Here is a 25,721-nt window from a genome sequence, read left to right on the forward strand (position 1 = left end):
TTGCAAGAACAGCCAGTGCTCTTGACTGTTGCAGTACTTCTTCAGCTCCAAACAATTATTTTTTAACATTGAAGATCACCATTTTCATTGTGGTGCTGGGAATCAGACCCTGAGATTTTCACATGCTACACTAGAACTCTTAACACTACACTCATAACTCCAAAGATCAACGATGAAGAGCTATAGAAAGTCAAGTTCAGATCTGAGCATGGTGGAGCCCACAATGCGCACACACATGGCACAGGGAAGGTACTCACACTTGTAGTAATAGTCTATCACATTCCAAACAATCTATGACCATTTTCGCCAATTTGGCCAGGAACTTTGCAAAGTAAAGTTCCTACCTACAGAAAGGCTGTCACTAATCTTAGGCTTCCCAGCTAGTAATAGGTGAGCTCTCTACCTGTCTTTATGCCAGTTTGTTACCATAACTTTTCCCAGAACCAAACTTCAAACTCAAGACTCCCAGACCTCAAAAGTTTTAACGTTACTTTTTGATTTTACATGAAACACAACTTCATGTAGCTTACACTACCCTTAAACTCCTCATCCTTTTTTACACACATCTTCCAAGTGTGGGGATTACAGGTGTGTATCTTGAGGCAAATTGAATTTATGCATCTTTATTAAACCAATCTCTGAATCCAATGTTTTTAATTTTCTATTTTCTTCTTGAATCTATCTAATTTCTTCCTATTTTTCTACATCTTTGATCTAGCAAACATTTTATTTCTCATCTGGAATAGTAAGATTTCTATTGTTTTCATTTTCAATGACACATGGCCGACCATCATCTAAAACACTGTCCCAGTACAATAGGAATTGCATTATTATTATTACATTTCTTTGTTGTGTGTATATCTGTCTGTACTTGTATGCATATGGGTATGTGTGTATCATAGCATAAGTGTAGAGGTCAGAGGGCAGCTTGGAGAAATTTGCTTTCTCCTTCTAATGCTGGTTCTCAGGGATCAAACTCATATTTAAGGGTTAAAGGTAGAAAGTAACTTTACCTACTGAGCCATTTTGCAAGCCCAAGAATTAAGATATTAGAGATGGATGGAGAGAGAGAGAGAGAGAGAGACAGAGAGAGACAGAGAGAGAGAGAGACAGAGACAGAGAGACAGAGAGAGAGAGACAGAGACAGACAGAGAGACGAGAAAGAATTCATATAATTTGATGGCATATTGTTATTGATGCACAGTTTTAATATTGTTGTTTAGCTCTTTAGTACTCTGTGATGTCAGACATTCACTGGAGATCATGGATAGTTAATATTCCAAAGACTGGTGGTTCTGTACTCTACTGTGACCCATGAAGTACTTGCTGAACCATTCTCCATTTAGTTGCGAGAGACATCTTTTTGAGGAGCAAATCTGATCCCACCGTTCAGAGGTTTAAAACATTTCAATAGCCTATCGATCATTTACTTTACATCTTGTGTGATGTACTCTTACATCTGTCTTACATACTGTGTTTCTCCAGTTTTTTCTGCCTTGCCTTCAGTCCCTGCATGCTGCAGACCCTACTTTCCCATAGGCATTTGCCTCCTAAAACATTCTTCCTTGTCACTTATTCCACTGTACATTGACAAGTTAATTCCTATTCACTCTGGAGATCAGAGATAGTATTAGAGCTTGTCTTCTTGATCTTCCAATCTCAGACATGGAATTTCATTTGGTCTGGTTTTGCATACACCTGAGTCAATACCCAAGTTCTCTTCTGTTTCTACAGCATGCACAACAGCTTCTGCACCTCATCAGTGAGGCCTCATTTGACTGACTGTAGGCTCATCAGGGGCAGTGACCATGTCAGTTCTACCTTCATTCTACCTCTAATATCCAGGGCTGCCTCCCACTTATTGGAAGTATTTAATGAATATCAGCTGAAAGAAGATTGAATGACTAAGTTTTTGCTCTGCTTCTGCTTAATGTTCCCGGTATGCAACTCACTATTAATAAAAAGTTACTCCTAGTAGAGGGAAATGATATATCTCAGCAAACAGAGAGGGGCTTAAGAAAACCATCTTGAGCTAGAGTAGTTCAAATATCCTTGCTTTTTACAGACTTAGCCAGTAGAATCAACGAGTCTGTCGGTAATCCTATTTGGATTAGCATTCTGTGAAGCATATTAAAGATGAACACTTTATCTTCCCTAGGCTTGATTTTCTATATTAATGCTGCTGCTATTTATAATTGTGAGAATTCAAAAATACCTCCAGTATTTCAGCATTCTGTATACATAATTTTCCGAAATAGACTTTTCTCGTATCACTTCATTTTAGCCTCAGTACATTTCTTTTAAAGTTGAAGAATTATAGGAATTATCAATTTATGAGACTGATAAGCTTTTGGATACAACGGGCTTATAAACTAAGAGCCACGAATAATAAATTGTCAATTTAAAACATGTTAAAAATAATCACTTCTTTTTGAATTAAATTTAAAACATGAAAATTTTAATTCATATTGAACACAGAACAGCCAATATATATATATATATATATATATATATATATATATATATATATATATATATATATATATACATACATATATACTTCCCTTTCTGTAAGCAAAAACAGAATTTCTACATCTTTAAAATGTATGAAATAAAAAGAAGACACTTAAGAATTATCAGCTTACTATAATTTTTATTTTTCTTTGATAACATGCTTAATTATAAGTTAAATTATATAGAATATTGGCTCAAGAGTCTTAAAGAAAATCTTGCCGCAATTATTTCCAGGCCAGCAGAGCTACATCTTACTGAACCTTAATCTCCCTACAACCCCCTCCAACTCCCTAAAAAAAAAATCAATATTTAACCACAAGGGAATCAATGTTCAGAAAAGTGGTGTGGTCTTGAATGTGGGCTGGAGGAACAAATGCTTCATTACTTGCTACTAAATTTGCAAATTGGCTTAAGTAAGAGGCTATTCAATCAGGTGTTTTGGTCAACTCTACTGAACAGCAAGGAAATGGACTTCATTTAATAGGTATTTTAAATCCATCTGGGTTTGTCCTCTTCTTGTCTCCTGAAACATGAACTTCTGCATAAAATTGGAGGGTTGGCTTGTAAAAATTGTTCTCTTTTTGTAACACTAGTATAATAAGAAATGCTTTAAAAATCCTTTATTTCCTTGCCTTTATTTAAGTATTGCAGATGGTAGGTGTGGATCTAAGGACCTTGGTTGTCAGAGTATTCCCAGCAAATAGATTATTTGGCTCCTATTAGTATTGAGTAATTTATGTTAGTAGATGACAAGGGAATTCCCCCTCCCTCCAATTAATAGAAACAACAGAAGATTTTAGTCATTTCGATGTGTTTGATATTTAACATTCCAAGAATAGACAATGAGATCAGTGGAAACTTCCGAGTCAGAAAGTGATGCCTGCTTATATTCTGGCTGAATTGTTCTGGGTCCAAAGTGGCTTTTTGGCATAGGAAAACAGACTCAGCATCATTAATCATCAAGGTATCTGCAGAGAATCCTCCACAAATCTATACACTCTGCATAGTTATATCCTGTCTTGCTACATGTCAAATGAGGTTAGAGATGAAATTAACAACTAAGACTTTAGGAAAAAGACACATTGAGTAAAGGAGTAGGTTGGAGAGTTTTTAGATGCTCTTGTATTATTTGTTATTGTATGTATGTATATTGGGGAAGTGAGAATAGAGAGAGAGAGAGAGACAGAAAGAAATATGGTTAGAGACAAGTACATTGCTAAGAATACAAATTCTAGTGTCATGTAAAATTTTCTTCCAAGTAGTTCACTAAAATTATAATATTCCACTCCTCAGTAAAGTCAAAGTTAATGTAACATATTTAGAAATGTATTATATTGGACATAATAGGACAATGATGAGGGGTGATTTAATGTATAGATGGCTAGGTGGATGAATTATGGTACAGGAATGTGTTAAAATGGAGAAGAGGAAATCATAATATATTTGAGATATTTAGTCATTAGTATTTCTAGTCTAGTATGCATTTTACATTAAAATTGTTGCTAATATTAACCATAACACACAAACAACAACAATAGTAGTTACAAGCTAGACACAATAGTTCAATGAGAAAGCTCTCACCTACCTTGAGAACTTTCTGACACCTTTAAGTTCTTAGATTATAAAGCTCTTGCTGGATTATATTTAAGAACAGACCATTGTCAGCCACTATAATGAATTCAAAGGAATAAGGAAGTTCGGAATATCCAAGCTATAATTCACAGACCACATGAAGCTCAAGAAGAAGGAAGACCAAAGTGTGGATACTTTGGTCCTTCTTAAAAAGGAGAACAAAATACCCACAGAAAGAGATACAGAGACAAAGTGTAGAGCAGAGACTGAAGGAAAGGCTATCCAGAGACTGCCCCAACTGGGGGTCCATCTCATGTACAGTTACCAAACCCAGACACTATTGTGGATGCCAACAAGTGCTTGCTGACATGGATATAGCTGTCTCCTGAGAGGCTCTGCCATTTCCTGACAAATACAGAGGGGAATACTCTCAGCCAGCCACTGGAATGAGCACAGGGACCCTAATGGAGGAGTTAGAGAAAGATTCCAAAGAGCTGAAAGGGTTTGCAGTCCTATAGGAGGAACAACAATATGAACCAACCAATACCCCTAGAGCTCCCAGGGACTAAACCACCAACCAAAGAGTGCACATGGAGGGACCCATTCCTCTAGCCGCATATATAGCAGAGGGTGGCCTTGTTGGGCATCTATGGGAGGAGAGGCCCCTGGTCTTGTGAAGGCTCGATGCTTTAGTATGGTGGAATGCCAGGACCGGGAATCAGGAGTGGGTGGGTTAGTGAGCAGGGGAAGGGGAAATGGGATAGGGGGTTTTTGGAGGGGAAACAAGGAAAGGAGATAACATTTGAAATGTAAATAAAGAAAATATCTAATAAAAAAGAATAAACTAAGGGATGGATGGAACAAAAAAATAAAACAAGTAACCTATTTAAAAAAAAAAAAAGAAAAGAAACAAGGAACTCAAGAACTACTCAGCTAGGCTTTAAGATAAAACACCATTCTATCTGTATACTGACTGAACTTCAGTCCTCCAGTGTGTCAAACAACTTTTAATCTTTACTTCTCAAAATAAACTACAGTTAAACTATATAGGATTTTAGTTCATTCCTTTATATGAAGCGAAGATAAAATGTTTTTAAGAAAGTTTTCAGATAATGGAGCGTATGGTGCTATGTCATCTGCAATCAAGGATCCTATTTTTAAATTTTAGTCTGAATTTAATATCTACTAGGTTCTTCTGAAAATGTATCACTCACCTTATCCATTTGAAACCATGTAAGAAGAGAGACTCATAAAGATGAAATAGCTCAAGATCTGCACTAGGAAATAAGTATTCCCTTCTCACTCCAGAGTTTGGCTTATCTTAAACGCTTTCTATGAGTTGGTGTAAATACTGACTAAGCTCTGTAGCTGGATTTTGCTAGTCTTGCCTGGGAATTTAAGATACAGTTATTTACCTTGGAATAACATTTTTGAAGGTCAAAACTGCTCTTTGAGATGCACAAACCAGCACAAACCAATAGATACATTGATTTAAAGAAAAGATTGAACCTCATATTGTAAATAAGCCTTTTAAAAACATTAACATGAATATAAGTCATCTGAGCCTCTTGGTAGAGTCCAGATTCCAGTTTGCTAAGGTTGGGTTAACACGTGCCTAGCCCGCTGGCCTTGTATCACATCTGGTAGAGGGATACTCTAATAATTCAGCATGGCTTTTCATACTCACTAATTAATTCCCTATCACTTCAGTTATTACTTTATATTTCTTTATGCTGCTTATCACTATTTGACACATTTTGTAGTAAGGATGACTTCTTTGGTTCACTGCTTCATTATTTCCCTGGAACCTGGAGGCATAAGAAGCACCCAGAAGAAGAAAAGGATATCAATTAACTGGATATCAATGAACTGAATCTATAAGGGACCCATGACTAGGCTGTCTCGATTTCAAGAAACAAATTAGATTTATAAGTCTGTTTTTTTAAAAGATTTATTTACTTTAATGCATATGAGTACATTGCAATTGTCTTTAGACACACCAGAAGAGGGCATTGGATCCCATTATATATGGTTGTGAGCCACCATGTGGTTGCTGGGAATTGAACTCAAGACCTCTGGAAGAGCAGTCAGTGCTCTTAACTACTGAGCTATCTCTCCAGCCTCATAAGTCTGTGTTTTTAATGTCAGGAATATAAGTATCCCATTAAAGAATAAAAGGGTGGAGGCTCCTCCTCCATTGTCTGTGTAAGCAAATACTCTCTGATTGCTGCTAGGGACTTCCCTAGAGTCTTTCCTATCTATTCTACCTGCAAGGCACACTGACCCCTTCTAGTGTTCCCACAAAGCTCAGAGCTATCCCATTAGGGAGTATAAGCCTTTTCATAAGGAAGGCTTGGAATCTAGTTTCTTCCTTTTGGTACTTTAGCTGATAATTTTACTGTTCACATAGTGAAGAGTAGATAGGTAATTATTTCAATATCACTCAGTTTTCTCATATTAAATTTAGTCACTACTATGTATGAAGGAAACATATATTGTAAAATTTGGCTTTGATCTTATAAGAATGCTTTGTATTGTTCTTTTTGTTAAATGTATAATTAGGCTGCCATTAATGTTTGAAAATTTTGTCAGTGGTATTAAAGTTAATTTTTAGAAGTTGAAACAACACCAGAGTATTAGTCCTCTTTCTTGTGCTATGTTACAAAACCACTGTAGATTTTCTGGCGTGCGGGACAAAGGGAATTTACTCATATGGATTGCTAAAGCTGCTTGATAGAATTTCCAAAGGCACCATCTAAAAATTGTGAACATGAAACGTCTAGGGATTTACTTAACATTTCTCTAATATTGAATTTCTAGGTCATCCTTCCATATCCACTGAGCATATTGTTCTTCAGTACTTACTATTAATATTTATTAGCCAACACACTATTTTACTATTTCTTAATACTATATATTAAATATTACATATACTATATATTAAATATATTTAAATATTACTCTAATTGTTTACTATTTCTTTTTTCTTTAAACGATTTTATACAATATATTTTGAGAATCTTCTATCCTTTTCTCTAAGTCCTCCTAGAGCCTTCCAACCTACCTACCCAGACAACGTCATGTTTTTTCTCCCCCTCCTTTCTCCCTCTTTCAAAGAAGAAAGAAAGCAAAAAAGACAATATGACACAAAAAGGTGTACACACTCACACACACAGGGAAAAAACATCTACTCCCAAACAGTTGTTTTTGTGTTGGCCAACAACTCCTAGACATTGGGCCTGCCAGGAAGTGTGGTTGATTTAGCAGTGACACAACACTGGCAAAAACTGATTTTCTTTTCCAACAGTTGGTAATTGAAACCAACTTCATAGTTGGGGTAAGACTTTTTTGTCATACTTCTAAGACAAGCCTTACCCAATAGCTCACTGATAAAGTACATTCAAATTCCTGTTGAGAGAACTGGTATAGGAGATAACACAAGTGGAAGCCATCTCTTCCACACTTGAGTGGAGAACGGCCCAGGTCACTGGAAGGGGTGCGAGTGTCTGAGTACAAGTCTGGGAAGTTCAGAGAAGCAACTCACCTGACCAAGCAGATTAAAGGCAGACTCTCTATGAAGAAGAAATGAAGAGCCCTTGGGTAGTAAGGAGTTTGCTGGAGTGGAGCCGATTGGGTTTCAGAGAGGGAACCCACCAGGTGAAGGTGTGAAAGCAGGGGAATGTGGGAGTAAATTTAGAAGCAAGGAATAGTTTTGTGCAATCAGGGGGCAGTGAAAAGGACAAGGCTGTGGGCCATGGTCGGGTAAATAGTGCTGAGCAGGGGAGGTTGACTGGAGAACCATGAAGAAACGGTATGAGCTTTGTGTGCCAGATGCCAAGGGGCCTGTCTTATAATTCAGGAAGCAATGAAAAACAACTCCAGAAAGCAAGGAAAGAGAAAGGATGAGGTATGTGGTATGTGGTATGTGGTGTGTGTGTGTGTGTGTGTGTGTGTGTGTGTGTTACTGTGTTTTTTGAAGTGGTATAGTAACTTCACAAAGTAAACCAGACAAAGTTTTGGAATTGTTCTTAAGGGATCAGATATTTTTCTTAAGAGATCAGATATATGGTAAAATGGGAAAAAGAGAAAAAAGAAGAAAACATGTTCTTATTGTTCTTACTATTTTTCTTATTATTAACATAACACATGTATATTTTTAAGGTGATTATCTGACATGATTGACTTTAAAGAGATGGTAAAATATTTGTTGCCATGATATTTGTGCATGCTTGTTTAAACTGGTTTTAGTTCTATTCCTTTGAGCCTCACACTGAAAAGATGGGGGACAGGGTAATGTATACAGAATGGACCACTCTCCTTTTAAACAGGACTGTGTATACACACAATCTCACTTAGTAGCACAAAACTCTTCAAAGAAGACATTTACTACACTATAATAACTATATTTGAAAACTGCTAAGCGCTATAAAAATTCAACAGTTGGTATTTTGCAAAACATATTCCTTCAATAATCTCTTTTCTAACTTTGAAACATGTGAAAAGCTAGAGCAAACAAAATAAAGTTTCCCTTTGACCATCAATTATCTTTAAGTAGAAACACAAATATTGAGGTTTGTAAATACTTCTTTAACTAGTTTAGCAATATGAATTTGAAGAAATATCTATTGTAGTACTAGGGAAATTTAGAAGGCAGGATCCAGAGATAAAGGTTACTTGCAGGGAACCAATAATCCTGTAGTTAAGCAAGATATTATTTCTCTTTTATTTCTAAAATACATATCTTACCTATTTTCAAGGTATAGTTCCATTTCCATGTTTCCACAATATGCTATTTTTTTCTGTTATTATGAACCCTACAGGCTTATTCTTTCCGTGCTATTTCATAATTCTTAGAGCTAGGGCCATTACTATAAATGTTGCTCCTATTCATTGGGAACTAATTTCTATTATGTATAATAAAGTTATTTCTCTTCAGCAAGGTGAAAAAATTACTTAGAAATGAGTAACATGCAATATACCTGTGGTAGAAGACACGATTTTCTGAGTAGGAATGCTGAAGAGAGCAGACAGGAGCTTCCCCAGTCAGTAACTTGAAAGTGGCTGAAAATGTATTTACTAGAAGCCTAGGTTTTTTTTTTTTTATCTCTATCTCTCCGTGTGTACATGGGCATGCATGTGCATGTGTGGTGTGCACATTTGATGCGTGTGTGTATGTATGGTGTGAGAGCAGGTATGCACATGCCATTGAGTGCTAGTGGAGGTGTAAAGATAACTGGTGACAGGTCTCAGGTTCTACTTTGTTTGACACAGGATCTCTTGTTTTCAAGTGCATATACATAAGGCTTGCCTGTGAACTTCTGTCTCCATTTCCTATCTCACTGTAGGAGTTCTGGAATTACACTCCCAGGCCTGAGTACACTCCCAGGCCTGAGTTTACATAGATTCTAGGGATTCAAGTTCAAGTTCTCAAGATTGTGAGGCAAGGTCTTTATCCAATGTTTTATCTCCTCAGCCTAAAAATCTATTTGTTCACCACTTCAAAAGAAATGTAATAACATCTCAGCATTATCACAGAGGGTACAATATTGATAGAAATGAAAGGGGCAGACTAAGAATTCTCTAAGGAAACCCCACAGCCTTGGCTTCCATTCCCTTAACTTAAAAGTAAATTGTCATTTATTTCCTTAAGCTGTTTTGCAATTTAAATGTCATTATACCACCAAAACAAAAATCTAATTAATCTTTCATTTCAAACAACAGTTCATTTAAGGCTTGGCTACCCATAAAGTTTACAAAAGGGAAAATAAAACTGATGGCTTCCTCTTGCTACTACCTCATTTCCAACTGACATAAAGCTGTGGCAAATCAGGCCCTTCCTCTGACTCTAATCCTTACCTTGTCATTTTGAAAGACACTTGTTATTTGCAGGTTTCCTGATTACCACCAATTGATGTGATTTATACCACACACCTTTAACGGGCATCTTGATGACGCACAGTCTAGTATCCCACTGGAGTGTAGCTCTTAAATAAAACCAGGCTGTAGCAAGTTCTAGTGGAAGCACGGAAATTCATACTGACAGAACCAGAACATGATTGTTTTCATTTTCTGTTTTATAATAGATACTTTTGGAAACACTCACTCCTCTTAGGAGGAAAGAAATGCATCAATATTTAAGAAGCAGTCTTCTTAGTAGGATTTAGGAAGTGTGTGCTCATCTGTCTCATCCCTGACCATCATTCATCTTTTTTATTTTACCAGCTATATGGGCATCTGTGACAGAGGCTGACAGCAAAATATATTTATTAAATTTTTGTTTAATTTGCTTGCAAGTTCGGATTCTAAAGTCAGGCACAAACAAAGCCAATATGCCAAGTTACACATTAAAGAAGGTGATTTATTTATTCTTTTACAGAACATGCTGTCTACCTATAATGATAAAACAGGCTGCCACAGGCAAAGACCCATACTTCAACCTTACACAGGACACCTTGTAGCCTGAAATACTGAAGAATTATTTGAAAAGGAGTTCTTCATATCTGTATCATGGAGCTTTTCCTTCACAACATTTTGTAATCTCATCCTTTGTTGCTAAAAACTCCCATCTAACAATTCACTTGCAATTCTTAAAGATGGAAGCTATATTCTTTTTATGGAATAAGATGCAACTTCACCATGTTGTATTTATGTTCCATTAGCAGAGGTCCATTACACACACACACACACACACACACACACACACACACACACACACACACCTTAAAATCTCAATTGTATCACTGAGAATCATTTTAATCAGAGATACAGACATTTAAATAAAGAGTTAATCTCATTTGGGATGTTACCAACATTCAGTTGGCCAATCCAATTTGTAACAACAGTATCTCATCAAGTACCTGATTTTTTTTATAGTTATTAATTCCAGAGAACTGTATAGTTAAAAAGTGAGTGGAATATCTAAAGACATTAATGAGAATTAAGGTATTGCCTTGAGGAGAGGAAAATGGTCTGCTTAACACATTTATTTCTAAAGAAGAGATTTCTCCCCCTCTTTGCTTCCTTAGTTTGAATTGCTTTTACAGTTTTCACTCGATAAGAACATAAATGGAATGGAACTGGTGCTGGCCTTCAGGTATTTGAGTTCATCTGTTCATATGAGCTTTTCTAACTGCCTGATGTTCTCCTGAAAAATTGGGAGTAACAATTTTTTGAGATTTAGGGGACATTGATCATTAAGTTCCTATCACAAGTAGTTTAATAAAAACATTACTGATCTTGATCAAGATTAGCGTTGACAAACAGCAATGTATCCACAAAGAGACATTCTGGAAGAGTCAAAGCAGGAGTTTGGACTGACCTTCAGGTTGATATTGTGCTATGATTGTCACTGTCTGCCCAGCTCCCTTCAGCGCGGCAGCTGCCTGCTCATGGGATGCTCCTCGGAGATCAATGCCGTTCACCTAGAGGAGAGATCAGACTTTTAGGCACAGTATCTGTATTCTGAAAGAAGAAAAACGTTTTCCAAAATTAATAAGCTATCTAAAATTATGCCATGTTCCTCAAAAAACTTCATTTCTTCATTTCTTATTCAGGTGTTTCTTATTTCAGCAAGATTTGTAGTCATGATTACTTTTAGAATGCAGGGCCATGAAATTTCATCTTGTGTTTGTGGCACAGCCTGGCTAGGTTGGAAATATTTTGTCTATCCGTATCCACAAGGGTTTTAGCGTGTGTACTGCTATGTTCCCATGGGTTTCCTGGATTTCTAGGACAGGCTGGCTTTAAAACTAGAGGGGAAAATGATAATGGAGAGAGACACATGTAATGCCAACAGACAAGTATGTGCCGACAGATTCATATATTCGAACGACGTTCTGGGGAGACGGTATGGAATGGGTCTGGCAAGCTGCCAGATTCCTCTCTTTGGGTAAATGCCTAATCCTGTCATATGGAGCTTGCTGAGACAGCCTTGAGCCCTGTTCCAAAATAAACTCAACTGCCCCACTTCTCATGCACAATTCCATAATGAATTCTGACAAAATGAAATAAAGAGTGCCTGCAGTTTATTTTGCTGTCACTAACTCCCACTTTGGAGCCCATATACTAGAAGAGAAGAAGAACATCTATAAACCAAGCCCTGACCTCAGCCTGAAAGAATCAAACCGCCAGCAAGTCAAGCCCAAGGAGAAGCAAAAGCTAAAGTCTTTCACCAATCAACAGTGTCAATAAGTCGTCAGGATATATCACCAAGGGCTCTGTGTCAAGCTGAGAGGAGGGGCGATGGGTGAGGCTCAAAGCAGAACAAGAAGCTTTCCTGATGGAAGCGAACATACTGAGTCTAGTTTTCTAAGCTGCACAGATGATACCCTCTCCCTGCATCCCTTTGCTCACTGGGCAGGATGCTATGCCCAAGAGAAGACTTCAAAGTTGATCAGCATACCTTTGTGTTTAAAACATTCTCTTTTGTTTTGGCTTTGGCCATCTTTAACAACAATTCTGAGTAGTTAAATGGGGGCATGGTTTACTACTTTGCTTTCCTAACTGGCTTGCCTCACCTGTAATTTTCAAGTTGATGTCATTGCTCCCTCATAATAACTTTGCTAAAGTATCCTCATTGCTATCTGTAGTTTCTTTTGCCTTTCCTCACGTTTTCTATTCTGGTGAGCTTCCCCTCCCAAACATTGACTATATATTAGTTTTGGGAAGTCCACTGTGCCAGGCCTACTGTGCCAACCTTTAGATAGGTAAGTGACAGCCATATCATCTCTCTGAGGCTGTTTTTATCTCATTCAGAAGGAAGGAACAGTTAGGCCATTATGGTCTAAAGTACTTGTGGTGGTAGGCACACATGCTTACAATCTCGGTCCCCAGCTGGTGGCACTGTTGGGGGAGATGATGGAATTTAGCCTTGCTGGAAGAAGTACAGCACTGGAGACAAACACCATGACAGACAGGCTTGGAGACTGTATAGCCTCACCCTACTTCCTGCCCCCTCTGCTTCCTGTGTGTGGCTGAGATGTGATCTCTTAGCTTCTCGCTTTTGCCATCAGACATGTTTCTGCTGCCATTATGGACTTTTACCCTGGAGTCATAAGCTGAGATAAACTTTTAAAAAACCCCTGTAAGTTGCTTCAGGACGAGAAATTTTATCACACCAAAACAAAACTAACAACCTCTCTCCTTGATCCGAGAAATACCAAAGCTCCTCAAGAATACAGAATAAGTCATTTTCAACGTGGCTAAGGATGCTAATGGGACAGAAGTAGGATTATGGTCACCAAAAGGGTCAGCAATGGCAGATTTATCTAGATGTTTACCTTCGGCAAGCACAACTGCATAATATCAGATGTCAAATAATTTTAAATGGTTTCTTCTATCGTAAAACAATTAACTCTTATTAAAAATGGACATCACTGAAGAAATATTTCCAAAAATTAAAGAAAAAATGTAAGCCAATTCTCACCATTTGCACATCCACTGGTGGTCTCTTTACTGTCTTTTGCTCTGAAATTCAACATGTGGCTACAAAGAGCATGTGGCTACATCTGAATATATGTTCTTGATACATAAATATTTTATTACTTGCTTATAAACTAATAAATTAAACATCATATATAAATATAACATTTTGGTTATCATTTAACAATGTAGCCTGGACATCTTTCATACAAGTTCACGTCGTTCAAGTTTTTATTTGGAAGATTCTTCCTTGTTGTGAAAGTTCTAGAGTTGCTCAGTGAGATTCTTACTGATGTAGTTAAAATAAGTTCCACTTTTCCCTAGTACATTTAGGAATGTCTTCATGAAAGATAAGTGCTCTGGATAGGGTCTTTGTAAGAAAAAGGGTATATATATTTTAAATTTTTGTTATTATACAATTAAACATTATTATTTATTTAACATTTAAATGACTAAAGAAAAATATAAAGTAGATAATCTTATTTATTAGGTAACATTTTGATATAAAAATAGAAGCAATACAGATACATAATGCCATGTATAAAAATTAAGTCAGTATAAAAAACACAAAATAAATATTTTTCTACTGTTATCTCTAGTAGTAACTATCTTGGGACTAAAGAGATAGCTCAATGGTTATGACTGTTGCTCTTGAAGAGGACTCAAGTTTGGTTCCCAGATTCAAATGGCACACAATCACCTCTAACTCCAGCTTCAAAGCATCCATTGCACGTGTATATGCACACGCAAACACACACACAAATATAAATAGAAATAAACATAAAATATAATAATCTTGATGATTTCCTGTGTGTAATACTGAGTACTTTGGCACGAATATAAACCAGCTTATAACTATATGATTAAATATTTAATATTTATTATTTAAAATACTATATAATGAATAATATTTAATAATAATGTATAAATGAGGGTATCTTATGTACATAGCTTCATGTCTTTATTTTACTCATAAAGCTTTCAGTATTGCTGTTATTGTTTTGAAACAGGTTCTCTCCATGTAGTTCCTAGAACTCACTTTATAGTTCAGGCTGGCCTCAAATTCAGAAATCATCCTGATTCATTTCCTAAGTGCCCAGACTAAAGGAGTATGCTGCTACAGCCAATCTCATAGAATGTTCTTAGTTACAAACTACATATACACATTGATCTCATTGATCTTAATGCTATATAGGATCCTGGGGTTTAGTATAAAACATTTTCTGTCACTACTTCAGTTAATAAACACACTGGTTCTTTAACACTTTGCTGTTATAAACAATTCAGTAATAAATACCAACTATGCCGAATAAAGGTAATTTTGATAGTCATTGTCAAGTTACCTCTAAAAATGGGGCATTAATTTATATTTCTACTAAAAACATGATTGTATTTTTTAATACTAATTATTTGCATATACCACAACATTTGAGTTTTTCTATTTTGATTAGTAAACAATTATATTTTAATTAGATTTCTTTAGTTATGAAGGTATTTTTTATGCTAATTGGATATTTTAATTTATTTTACATAAAATGTGTGATACACTATACTTGCTGACTTCTTGTTTAGTTTGTTCTTTTTAAAATTTTATCTGTATTTTTAAAAATATTAATAATCCCATTTAAAAGCACATTTTACATTATGGAACATCATATTTTATATTATTATGGTATCTCTTGTTATAGAGAATTGTAAAATGTTTTGTATAGTTGCAGTTATCATTTTATTTTATTTTCAAAATGCTCTAGACTTTTCTACTATATTTATTATTCCAACTGATTTAATAAGTTTCCTTTATTTGGGGGCACAGAGAAGGTATCAGGGGTGTGTGGTAGCTTTCTGCAGGAAATACCACTGAGAAAATACCAGAATGAATTATCCAGATGAGGATGGATGGACCGCAGTTTCCCCAGAAGGATGCAAAAATAAACTTTTATCAGTAGTAATAAAATCAAGGAATGACTTTTATAGAATACTACTATCTTGAAATGAGAGTAGTTTCGACCCACAGATTTAACAGAATTATTAATTGTGGAAAAATACAAAGGGGTGGCCCAGTGGGAAACGTTTACAGAACTGGTGCCAGGCTTCAATTAAAATAGTCAGATGAAGGCACAAAGGAATCTACAGCAAATTATTTCACAGTCAGGGGTCTGGGGAAAATATGGCAGTGAGGCAGCTGAGAAGAAACTGGGGCAGAATCCAAAGTAGCTGTCTCTTCCTGTTTTTCAGAAGGACTATGGATAGTAAAGTGACAGATGCAGTCCCAGCATTTTAAGAAAATGTAGAATGATCTTATCTTTTCTCTACAGTGGAGACATGACTTCACTGTTCTGAAGTGATGTAATGGAGTGAGCAGACATGCTTGACTCTGGCACAGACTTACTCAGGCCACCAATGAGACACTGGGAAATTATGGGGTGGAGGCCTGCCAACCCTTGGGACCCTGGGTTGTAAATTCAGTGATTTCTAGGATTAAAAAAAAAAAAAAACCTCAAATATGTTTGGGAATTATTAAACTCTCATTTTGTTCTAAAGAAGGTGAGACATAAACAAACAAATATAGTAAAAACACTCACATATTGTAAGTGAATGAAGCAGAGAAATTACAGGTATTCCATAATCTAGAGTTTGAGCCACCTGGGTGTCAAGCACAGAGAAGTAAGGGAACACGTGGAATCACAATTGCTATGCAAAGTTTCCTTAAAGTGCCCAGGGCTCTACTAAAGCCTGGAACTTTTCCCCTGTGTTGGGGGAGATGACCCTGGTAATGATAGGTCAGGATTCAAGACCTAAGTGGTCAAAAATGAGGTAAGGAGACAGGAGCTGATGGTAAGTTTACAAATGCTATAAGACGAAGGCTTAAATTATGAAAACCCGAACAGAAGTGAGGAAGAGATGGAGACAGACTTGAGAGAAGCAGCAGGGGAGTGGGGGCTGCTTATGCCGCTGTCCACAAGTGTTCTGAGATCCATCCAGGGTTCAAACAATATGTGTACTGCTCATCAGATTAGAAATGGAAGGTCAGAAAAGTATCATAACTTTTAATTCCTGGACCTGACAGGGTGCTGGGTCAGGGAGACCCAGATAGAAAGTGAGTTTGGACGAGAGAGGGTCCTGCATTTCATTTTGGAAATGTTGAGTTCGCTATCTCCATTGGACACCTATGGCCTTTTCAGGCTCTTGAAAGATTTATACTGGGAGTTTAGAGAAATGGGCAATGCTAACAATTATTTTGTTTTTTATATCCCCAGGGTCAGTAGGTGAACACTGGAGAGCCACATGCAGAAGAGGTTTGCAGTATAAAGTAACAGTACCCAGATCGCCCTCTCAGCAGAGCAGAAGCAGGTGAGAAGAGTCAATATAAGTAAAGCCCTGAGAGCAGTTCCTGGCATATGGGTGGGACATGCAATTACCCTCTATTGTTGGTTCCTCTCCAGTCACACATGAAGCAAGAGGATGGCCTGGACTAGTATAAGATTACTTCAATAAAGGGCCAGTTAATGGACTAGGAGAAATGCTAGAGTGGTAGGTCCTGAAAAAGAAAGCACAGGACCCTATAAATTTAGTCATCCCAAGTTGAAGTAGTATCTCACTGTAAGCCTATTGTATCGGGAGCATCCCCTCATCTCTCTGTGCCTTAGTTTCTTCATTGAGGCAGAGAGATTCATACTAAATGTCTGAGGTCCCTTCCAGTGTTTAATACTCTATCCTCAGTATATATTTTGTTGACAACTTGAGAAAAAATGGTTCACTCAGCTTTAAACTTTTACAGCACCCCAAAGCAAGTTTCAAAGTGAATGAACTATAAATTGCATGTGAAGTAGAAATTTCTAATTAAGTTTCCTGTTCCTGCTGGAGGCAGTGGCACTTGGCGGACAGCGATAACACTCCAGACAGTAGCTGCCTAGGAACTCGGGACTAGAATTCTGGAACATGGGGAAAATGAAAAATTGATATTGGATATTTACGTGTCTTAGAAGTTAAACATTAACATTCCCTTTAAATTTGGCTCACTGATGCACAAAGTACAAATTTATATGTAAAAAAAAAAAAGATTTAAAAATGTCTGAGCTTTACCAAAGGCATCTGTAGAAGGCTGATCACTTTGCATTCTCTAACTGAAAATAATAACATCCGTCTAGTTACATAAATCCAACCTATAGGATAAAGCATAGGAAAGACCTTTCAGGATCCATGTACTTAGAATAGTAACTGTCCCAATTAAAGCAAAAAAAAAAAAAGGTACCTGAGACCTTGCCAGTTACTGCACAAACCCATGTCTAGTCACCATCTTGAGTGCTGATGAATTTAACTAGAGGCTTATAAATCTCTATTTTTACTATATATTTTCATTCGGATACTGAAGATTTCAAGTCCGTCATGCTCAAAATCAAGCAATTTCCTCTTGAGCCTGATTGTTTTTTCCCTTACTTTCAACAGACAACAATACTACATCTGCCGCTTGAGCTCCACAACAAAGAATCCTTCTGTCTCCTCTTTCATCTTCTCCTGTATGTAACCCATCAGCAGCTCTATTTCTTCTAGCTAGAGACCCTGCTACTCTTTTGCTGATCCACCCCACGTTTGGCAGCCGAGCAGTTGTCCTTGGGATGCAGCAGGAGCCTAGGAATTTCTACTGTGCCTGGGACTGCCTCATGCCCACATCATTTTCTTTAAGCAGCCAGATATCATAAAGTTCACATAAAGTCCACATCTTTCCTTCCCTCACTATCCTTTCATTGGCTTCTTGTACATTTGATTTGAATAAACCCAAACTCCTGGCCTTGATCCCGGACCATTTGCTCTAGTCCATTTCATATCACTTTTTGCAGTGTTCCCACAAGGACCTTCATTCTGTTTGGCCTCAGTATAAGGTTGCTTCAGGTTCTGGGCATCTGTGTCTGGACAGTTGAGATATTCTTTGGCCATTCTCATATCTGGCCAGTTCTTTTCCTAATTCTCAGCTTATGTGTCAGTTTTCTTAGAGCATTTTGCTCATGCTCCCTTGAATGTAACCTCTTCGCCTGTCTTGGAAAGACCGTGCTTTAATTTACAGAATTTTTATATTTGATAATTTGATAATTTGTCTCACTTACACATCAAAAAATCTTTCCTTGAGTAAAAATTTCATCTCTTTACTTTCATCCCCTTAATAGTTAGAACAGTATGTAGAGGCTAGGTGATAGTCCTTCAATTAGTAAATGTTTATAACCATTAGATCACATAATTTTATTTAGATCATCAAGTTTTATTTGACAACTAATTACAATTTACTTATAATAAGCCAGGTACTGTTAAGAGACCTTCCAATGACTTTGTCTTCCTGGGGAGAGTACTGTAATCATGGAAACAGAATCTTTGAGGGTAGGGCTTATGAATCTTCACTTCTGCAAAGCTCTATGATGATGGATGATTAGTCAGATGTGGGTTGTTCCTTGGTGATATAGCTCTTTATTTTCTTGATATTGTGCTAGAACTTTGTTAGTTGACAAACTTTCTGGGTTTTTGCGGGTGGGGGAACTCACCAGTTGTGAAGCAGTAGAACAGCCTCAGATTATTTCCCCTTAACACATAGACTTGAGGGAAAATATCTACACATGAGGACAGTAGTCTGTAAAATGCCTCACAACTTCACTGTCACTCCAAGGCCATGTCCATCATTTGTTTCATGGAAGCATCTCTGTAATACGAGGGTAAACTGTGTGGGGCTGTAGGTGTATTGATGGTATCCCTGAATGTATGATTGATTGTATAGGATAGTTACCTTGGAAACACTACTGCCAAGAATCCTCATACCTGTTTTCCCTCACACTGCTGGGCAAATAGTGAGACTCTATTGCTATAAGGTCCACTGTAACTATTCTCTCTCTCTCTCTCTCTCTCTCTCTCTCTCTCTCTCTCTCTCTCTCTCTCTCTCTCTCTCTCTCTCTCTCTCTCTCTCTCTCTCTCTCTCCTCCATCCTGACCTGAAATGGGTGTGTTCTTTGAGGACTATTTTTGTAATTAGAGTAAAATTCAAGGTTGTCTTTGATGGATTCTGGTAATAATTTAACCTCTGAATTTGATCAAAATTTTGTCCTCTGAGTCACCTTCCAGCACTATCAGATTAATTTTAAAATAAGGAGACTGCCAGGAAGCACTTTATTCTTCTTCCAAAATTCTCTTTTGCTGTGTATGTGGTTTCTAGGTTGCTGACATGCTTTCACTGAATTAATCTACTGTTAATGGCTACCAACAGGGAATTGAGTAAACAGATTATAAAATATTTATTTAACAAAGCGTATACATCCATTAAAAGCAACAGCATATAATCTGAGGCTCTGAAATTGAAAAATGTCCATGATATATTACTAAGACACAAGAATGTTTTAGAAGGCTATTTATATATAATTCCAATTTTCTATAAAACAACAGTAAGGATAAATGATCTTATAGAGAATTGGTTATGAGAAATCACACAACCAAATACTAACAGATGCTTCAGAGAGCTACAGTAGTGCAACTTGGTGGGGTAGAAATGTTTGTGTTTCTTTTAATAGCCTACAATAAAGTCTGCATGATTTTTAAGTCATTACAGGAAACTATAATGAAATTAGAAATTATATTATGAAGCAGTTTTATGACTGAATGTGAAGTTTGTGTTTCTTTAATCCCCCAGCATACTTTTCATATTATATTCCAATTCGAAATGAATGTTGTTAAATGAAGTTGTCCACATTAAGCACAAAATAGCGCATGGATTTGAAAGCAGCACCATCTATTAGGCTCATTAATTCATTAATTAAGTTTTTCTAATCTCATTGTTTCATCTAAATGGATACAAAGGCTTACAATCAGATTATATTTACCACTACTGTTGAGGAATGATACTTAAGATTCTACTTTCCCTTGAAGCTGCCCTTTTATTTTGTTCTTATCTACATTTCCACTCAAGCCCTAAGTATTGATCCAGGCCATCACAGTGGATTTCCTTTCCAATTTATTTTGTACAATTTCAAACAGCAGAAAACTCAGAGAACAGTAAACTGAAATCTCACAGAACTTCCATTAAGATCCAATAGTTTTTAAAATTCTACATTTGTTCTTTTTCTCTCATTCTTTCCTTAATTCTTATCCATCTTTCTGTTAGAATAGGAAGAGAGTTGTGGAGGCCCTACCACCATCACCTTTTCTGAATAATTTGAATATGTCAGCAAGGCATCCCTCTCAGCATAAAGATGCTTTCTGTACACTACTCATGCCATTTTCTATCAAAGGAACCCAACAAAAGTAAAAGTTGTTCTATGCTATTTAATATACTATAATGCATTTGTTTAAATTTCCTAGGTGTTTTCTTTAAGAATCTTTCAGGGATATTTTATTCAATGATTTATCTTTTCCTATTGTATGTTCATTGGTATTTTAGTTACATGTACATCTGTGTGAGGACATTCCATTTCTTAGAACTGGGAGAGACAGTTGTAAGCTGCAATGTGGGTTCTGAGAACTGAACCTGGGTCCTCTGGAAGAACAACCAGTTCTTACAGACCAAGCCAACTGTCTCTCACATCAGGCTTGGATTTTTTCTTAATTCCAGAATTTGATTACTATGTGTGAATTGCATCTAGTTTTTTATTGTGAGTTGTTAGTCATTAATCTAGAATGTGAAATCAGTTTACTTTTAAATGCATTGCATTTTTAAAGAGTTATATCAGGCCAGATGTATTTGATTGTCCAACAGCTTGTGTCTACTTATTTGTCTGATCATAAATAAGTCAAAAATTTTAGCACAATCTAAGTAATGTTGTGTATGGCTTACTATGTGGCAGCAGGAGCAGGGACATGTGTGGCTGCCTCGCTACTTGTAATTTCCACATTGGATACTTGTATAACGAGCAAAACATCTCTTCACTCAAAAGATAACTTTTCTCTTCGTTGGTAGGAAATCTGAAGAGTTATTTCTTTGAAGTCACAGGATCCTTTCCCTCAACATCCTCTCCCAACTTTTCTTTCTTTCTTCTTTTTCTTTAGAAACATCTATTGATTACACCTGTGTAAACATTTTTTCGGGATTTGAAAGTGGTGATTTTGTATTTTTCTTTCTCGTGGAGTCATTAGCTGATGCTCTCATGTAGAAAACCTTCTTCCTTCTTCCTTTATTTCTGAGTATCATCACAGACTCAAGTTTCTTGAACCTCCATGTTGTTTTCCAAGGCTTCTAATTATCTGCCAGCTTTCTCCCTAATCTCCATTTCTCTAATCTCTAACTCTTTTTTTTTACAATCTTTTTTTTTATATTCGATATAATTTATTTACATTTCAAATGATTTCCCCTTTTCTAGCAAATCTCTAACTCTTCTTTCCACAGTTTCAAGTTCTTATACCCTTGTTAGGCTCCTGGGATATCCTAGCCAGTCTACTTTTCTCCAAATGTGAGTATTCACATTATACATGAAGCAGATGGTTCTCTTCTATGGTTCTTTTCTTTTAAAAGTATTGTTTTGGTGCTGGAGGGATGGCTCCAGGGTTGAGAGCACTTCCAGTGTTCAATTCCCAGCAACCACATGATGACTCACAACCATCTATAATGCAATTTGATGCACTCTTCTGGTGTATCTAAAGACAGCTACAGTGTACTCACATACATAAAATGAATAAAATCCAAAAAGAGCTAATATTTTGAAAATTTTTATTTTATTTTTATTATGTTATGTTTATAGGTCTTTTGCATCTGTGAGTCACACATGCACAATGACTGAAGAAGCCAGAAGAATGAATTGGATTCCCTGGAACTGGAGTTACAGACATTGTGAGCCACAGTGTGATACAGGAAACTGAATTCCAGCTCCTTGTCAGATCAACAAGTGCTCTTTAATTGCTGAGACATTTCTCGTGCCCCAATTTATGTCTGTTTGTCTATATGTCTGTCTCTCTGTGTGTGTGTGTGTGTATATATATATATATATAATATATATATATATATATATATATATATATATATAATTTTTATGTGTATAGGTATGTGTTTATGTGTACTATATGCATTCAAAGACAGGCAGAGACCACCAGAGGGTATAGATATCCTGGATTTGGAGTTACAGATAGTTGTAAGGCTCCATGTAGTGCTAGGTAAAGAACCCAGTTCCTTCGCAAGAGCAATAGATGTTCTTTACTACTGAGTCATCTCCTCTGCTCTATGTGCAAATTTCTTATGCTTTTATTTCAGGCTTTCTATAATAAGGTGTTTGCTACATCTTTCTACTCTTTTCAGATCATAGTGTTCTTTAACATGAGCAATATTAAAGTTGGTCTTATCTAATCCTCCCATATCATTGGTACACTGACTCAGGCCCAGAGAATGGAATAGCTTGTCAGTATCATTCACCACATTTATAACACAGTCCAGATGGAAATTCTAGTATTTAGTGTTCTACACAATGCACCTCTGTCTCCTAAGCAAACCTTTTTTGTAGCCACTAGCTTCCCACACATCCCTATCCTGGCTTTACTCCCTGTGGCTCTCTTCCTAGTCCCTGTTCTGCTTCCCATTCCATGCTGTTTCCTGATGCTTTCATTTTTTTCTTATGTCAAGGTTAAGTTGTACATTTCTAGCTCTGCTGGCTTACTGATGGTCAAGTACTATTTACATGGTCAGCAACCTGGTAAGCTAATAGCATTACACAAAGCTTTCTCTTCCTTTAGTGGCTTATTGCATTTTTAGAAATGAAGACAATTAATGATATTAATAATAATACTAGGAATTATAAACATGTTTGTTATCTAGCCTCCTACCACAGTGGCTCCAGTAGACTATGTGAGACAAAGTTTTATAGACTGAGGCGAGAAATGTCTCCTGGAGCCCTCCGGAACACCTCTATTCAGAAGCTGAAAATCTCACTTGGCAATTTGCTTTGCTTCTAAACTCTCCCCCTTCTTAGTAGTTGGGACTAAGAAAAACCAAGCAAATTAAGATGTAAAAGAATCCATCTTGAAGTAAGTCACTAGCCAGAAAATTCTGCAACGCTTTGCTCCAGTCGTTTACGTAATTACATTTATCTCCCAACAGTATATAAATGAAGTATGGCTCTGACACTATGATATGAAAAGCATTAATTATCACAGTGGTATAAATATATTTCACGTGTCTTGGCTGTATATTGGCTTATAAGTCATTGGGCATCATTTAAAAGATATAATGTTATTATGAAGAAGTTAGTTTAACCAGTGACACATGAAAAGTACGAGTTTCTTTTGTTTTTTGACCCTCATAGTTACCCTTGCAGGACAGGTGGATTTGAAACAATGGGCTCAGACTAGAAGATATTTACATCTGAAGAACCTTATACAATGTGTTGGGCAAATTTGAAAGAATTTACATTTGAGTTGGTGCAAAGCTCAGAGCTGCCTCATGAAAGCTTGTGAGGAACTGCTTTTGTCTTGTAGACCCCACCTAGGGGGTCTTTGGCCAAAACAACATTCTTAACTTATCCAGGTGTGATTCAGGATGCAGTTCATACTTATTACTCACGGAGACACATTTGGACTCAGGGGGTTTGACAAAATGTCCTTTAAAGTCTCTTTAAAAGTTTATATCAAGAAGATTGATGTTGTCTGTGTTCGAGCTTCTAAATTTGTTACATGGGAAAACGTTTTACCTGATTCATTTTATACTTGCTTGTGCCAAATGGTTATGCTGATTGTTCCTTGTGCCTGCTTTACTGGATACATCTTTTGATATGTAAATGTCAATCCCTCATGCTTAAAGGCTCATGCCTCAAAACAGAAAAATACATTCAGATTCAAACCGTCTCTGTGTGTGATTGTGTCTGTCTGTCATCTTGCTGAACCTGTGACTTTTCCTGAAATCCAAATGTTCCCCCTCGGATCTAAATCTTCCTGACTGGGACCGTCCGTGGCAGCCTTCAGGTAACATTTGATAGATAATTGGACATATAAGTCCTCTATACACTTCTCTGTCTACACACTTATATACATACACACAACCCTTCTACACTCCTGTATCTTATTTGACTTTATATACAAGAAAATGACTAGAGGCAGGCGGATTTCTGAGTTCGAGGCCAGCCTGGTCTACAGAGTAAGTTCCAGGACAGCCAGGACTATACAGAGAAACCCTGTCTCGAAAAAACAAAGAAAAAAAAAAAAGAAAATGACTAAACAATCTTTAAAAACCACAGTATTAACCTTCAGATATAGTTATTGCTTCAAAATGAGATTATATTATATACCTTATTCTATTTGTTATTTTCCTAATAAATATCAGCAACTAGACTGTAATCCTCATGAGAGAAGCTCCTTAAATCACTTCATGTTTCTTATATTCCCAGAGTGGTACACAAATTATGGTTACTATAAATTATTATTGAGGGTCAATAGACTTATTTGAGCCTAATCAGTTTATCTTCCCTGACTCTGAGAAGTCTGAAGATCCATTGGATCTTACTTCCTCTGAAGAAGCATTATAAACTATGTTGACAGTGATTTACTGGCCAGTTCCATGGCCAATTATGTAAAGACAACAATCCAGAGAAGAAAGAGAGGTAAGGAGTATTTATAGGAGAGATATCCAGGAATATGCAGAGAAGGCAGCTGATTTTCCCCAGGGTGGGGAGCAAGTTCCTGTCAGAGCTGCCATATTGAATATGTCATCCTTTGGGAAGTGTTAAATGAACAACCCAATAAACAGCCTTAACTTGAATCAGTTATTTTTATAAGGATTAGTGATCTTATAAAAGATTTCTGAGCACTAATAGATTTAGAGGAAGCTATAGAAATATTTCAAAACACTGGAAAAGGCAAAACGAAATTCAGAAGAGGAGCAATGACTGCCCTAAGGAAGCCTTCTCTGGAAGCCTTATCTTCTGTCTCTTCTTCTGCTCTCTCAAGTGTTTATCAAGAGTTCACAAAGCAGCTTTGGCTGTGTTCAGTGTTTCAGAAGTCCCAGGTGGGTATTGTAAGCATCAGAAAATTTTCCATTTACATAGGCAGGGAAGGCTTTTTTTCCCTTCAGTCATTTAAATATTTTCTAATTACTAATCAATTCCCTCCTTTCCAGCCCTTCCAATTTAGCAAACAGAATGCAGTTCCCTATAGAGTACTACTCCCCAGCAAAGTCTGAGTTTCCATGGCTAGTTGCTGGAGCTCTGGACTTAACTAGAGCTGTAAGGCCATACTCCTTTAATTACAAAACAGCATCAGGAAATCACATTC

At 36.8% G+C, this 25,721-nt stretch overlaps 1 protein-coding gene across 10 annotated transcripts in view; it reads right to left on the reverse strand.

The window, feature by feature from the left end:
• Positions 1 to 25,721, reverse strand: part of Dlg2 (discs large MAGUK scaffold protein 2) — a 1,203,331-nt gene that overhangs the window by 289,680 nt on the left and 887,930 nt on the right. For all 10 annotated transcript variants that reach the window (XM_052158733.1, XM_052158754.1, XM_052158740.1 and 7 more), the window contains one exon: positions 11,405 to 11,507. In XM_052158733.1, coding sequence (XP_052014693.1) covers positions 11,405 to 11,507 — 103 coding nt within the window. The remainder of the gene's footprint in view (positions 1 to 11,404; positions 11,508 to 25,721) is intronic.

Source organism: Apodemus sylvaticus, chromosome 1 (assembly GCF_947179515.1).
Source record: "Apodemus sylvaticus chromosome 1, mApoSyl1.1, whole genome shotgun sequence".
NCBI classification, from domain to species: domain Eukaryota; kingdom Metazoa; phylum Chordata; class Mammalia; order Rodentia; family Muridae; genus Apodemus; species Apodemus sylvaticus.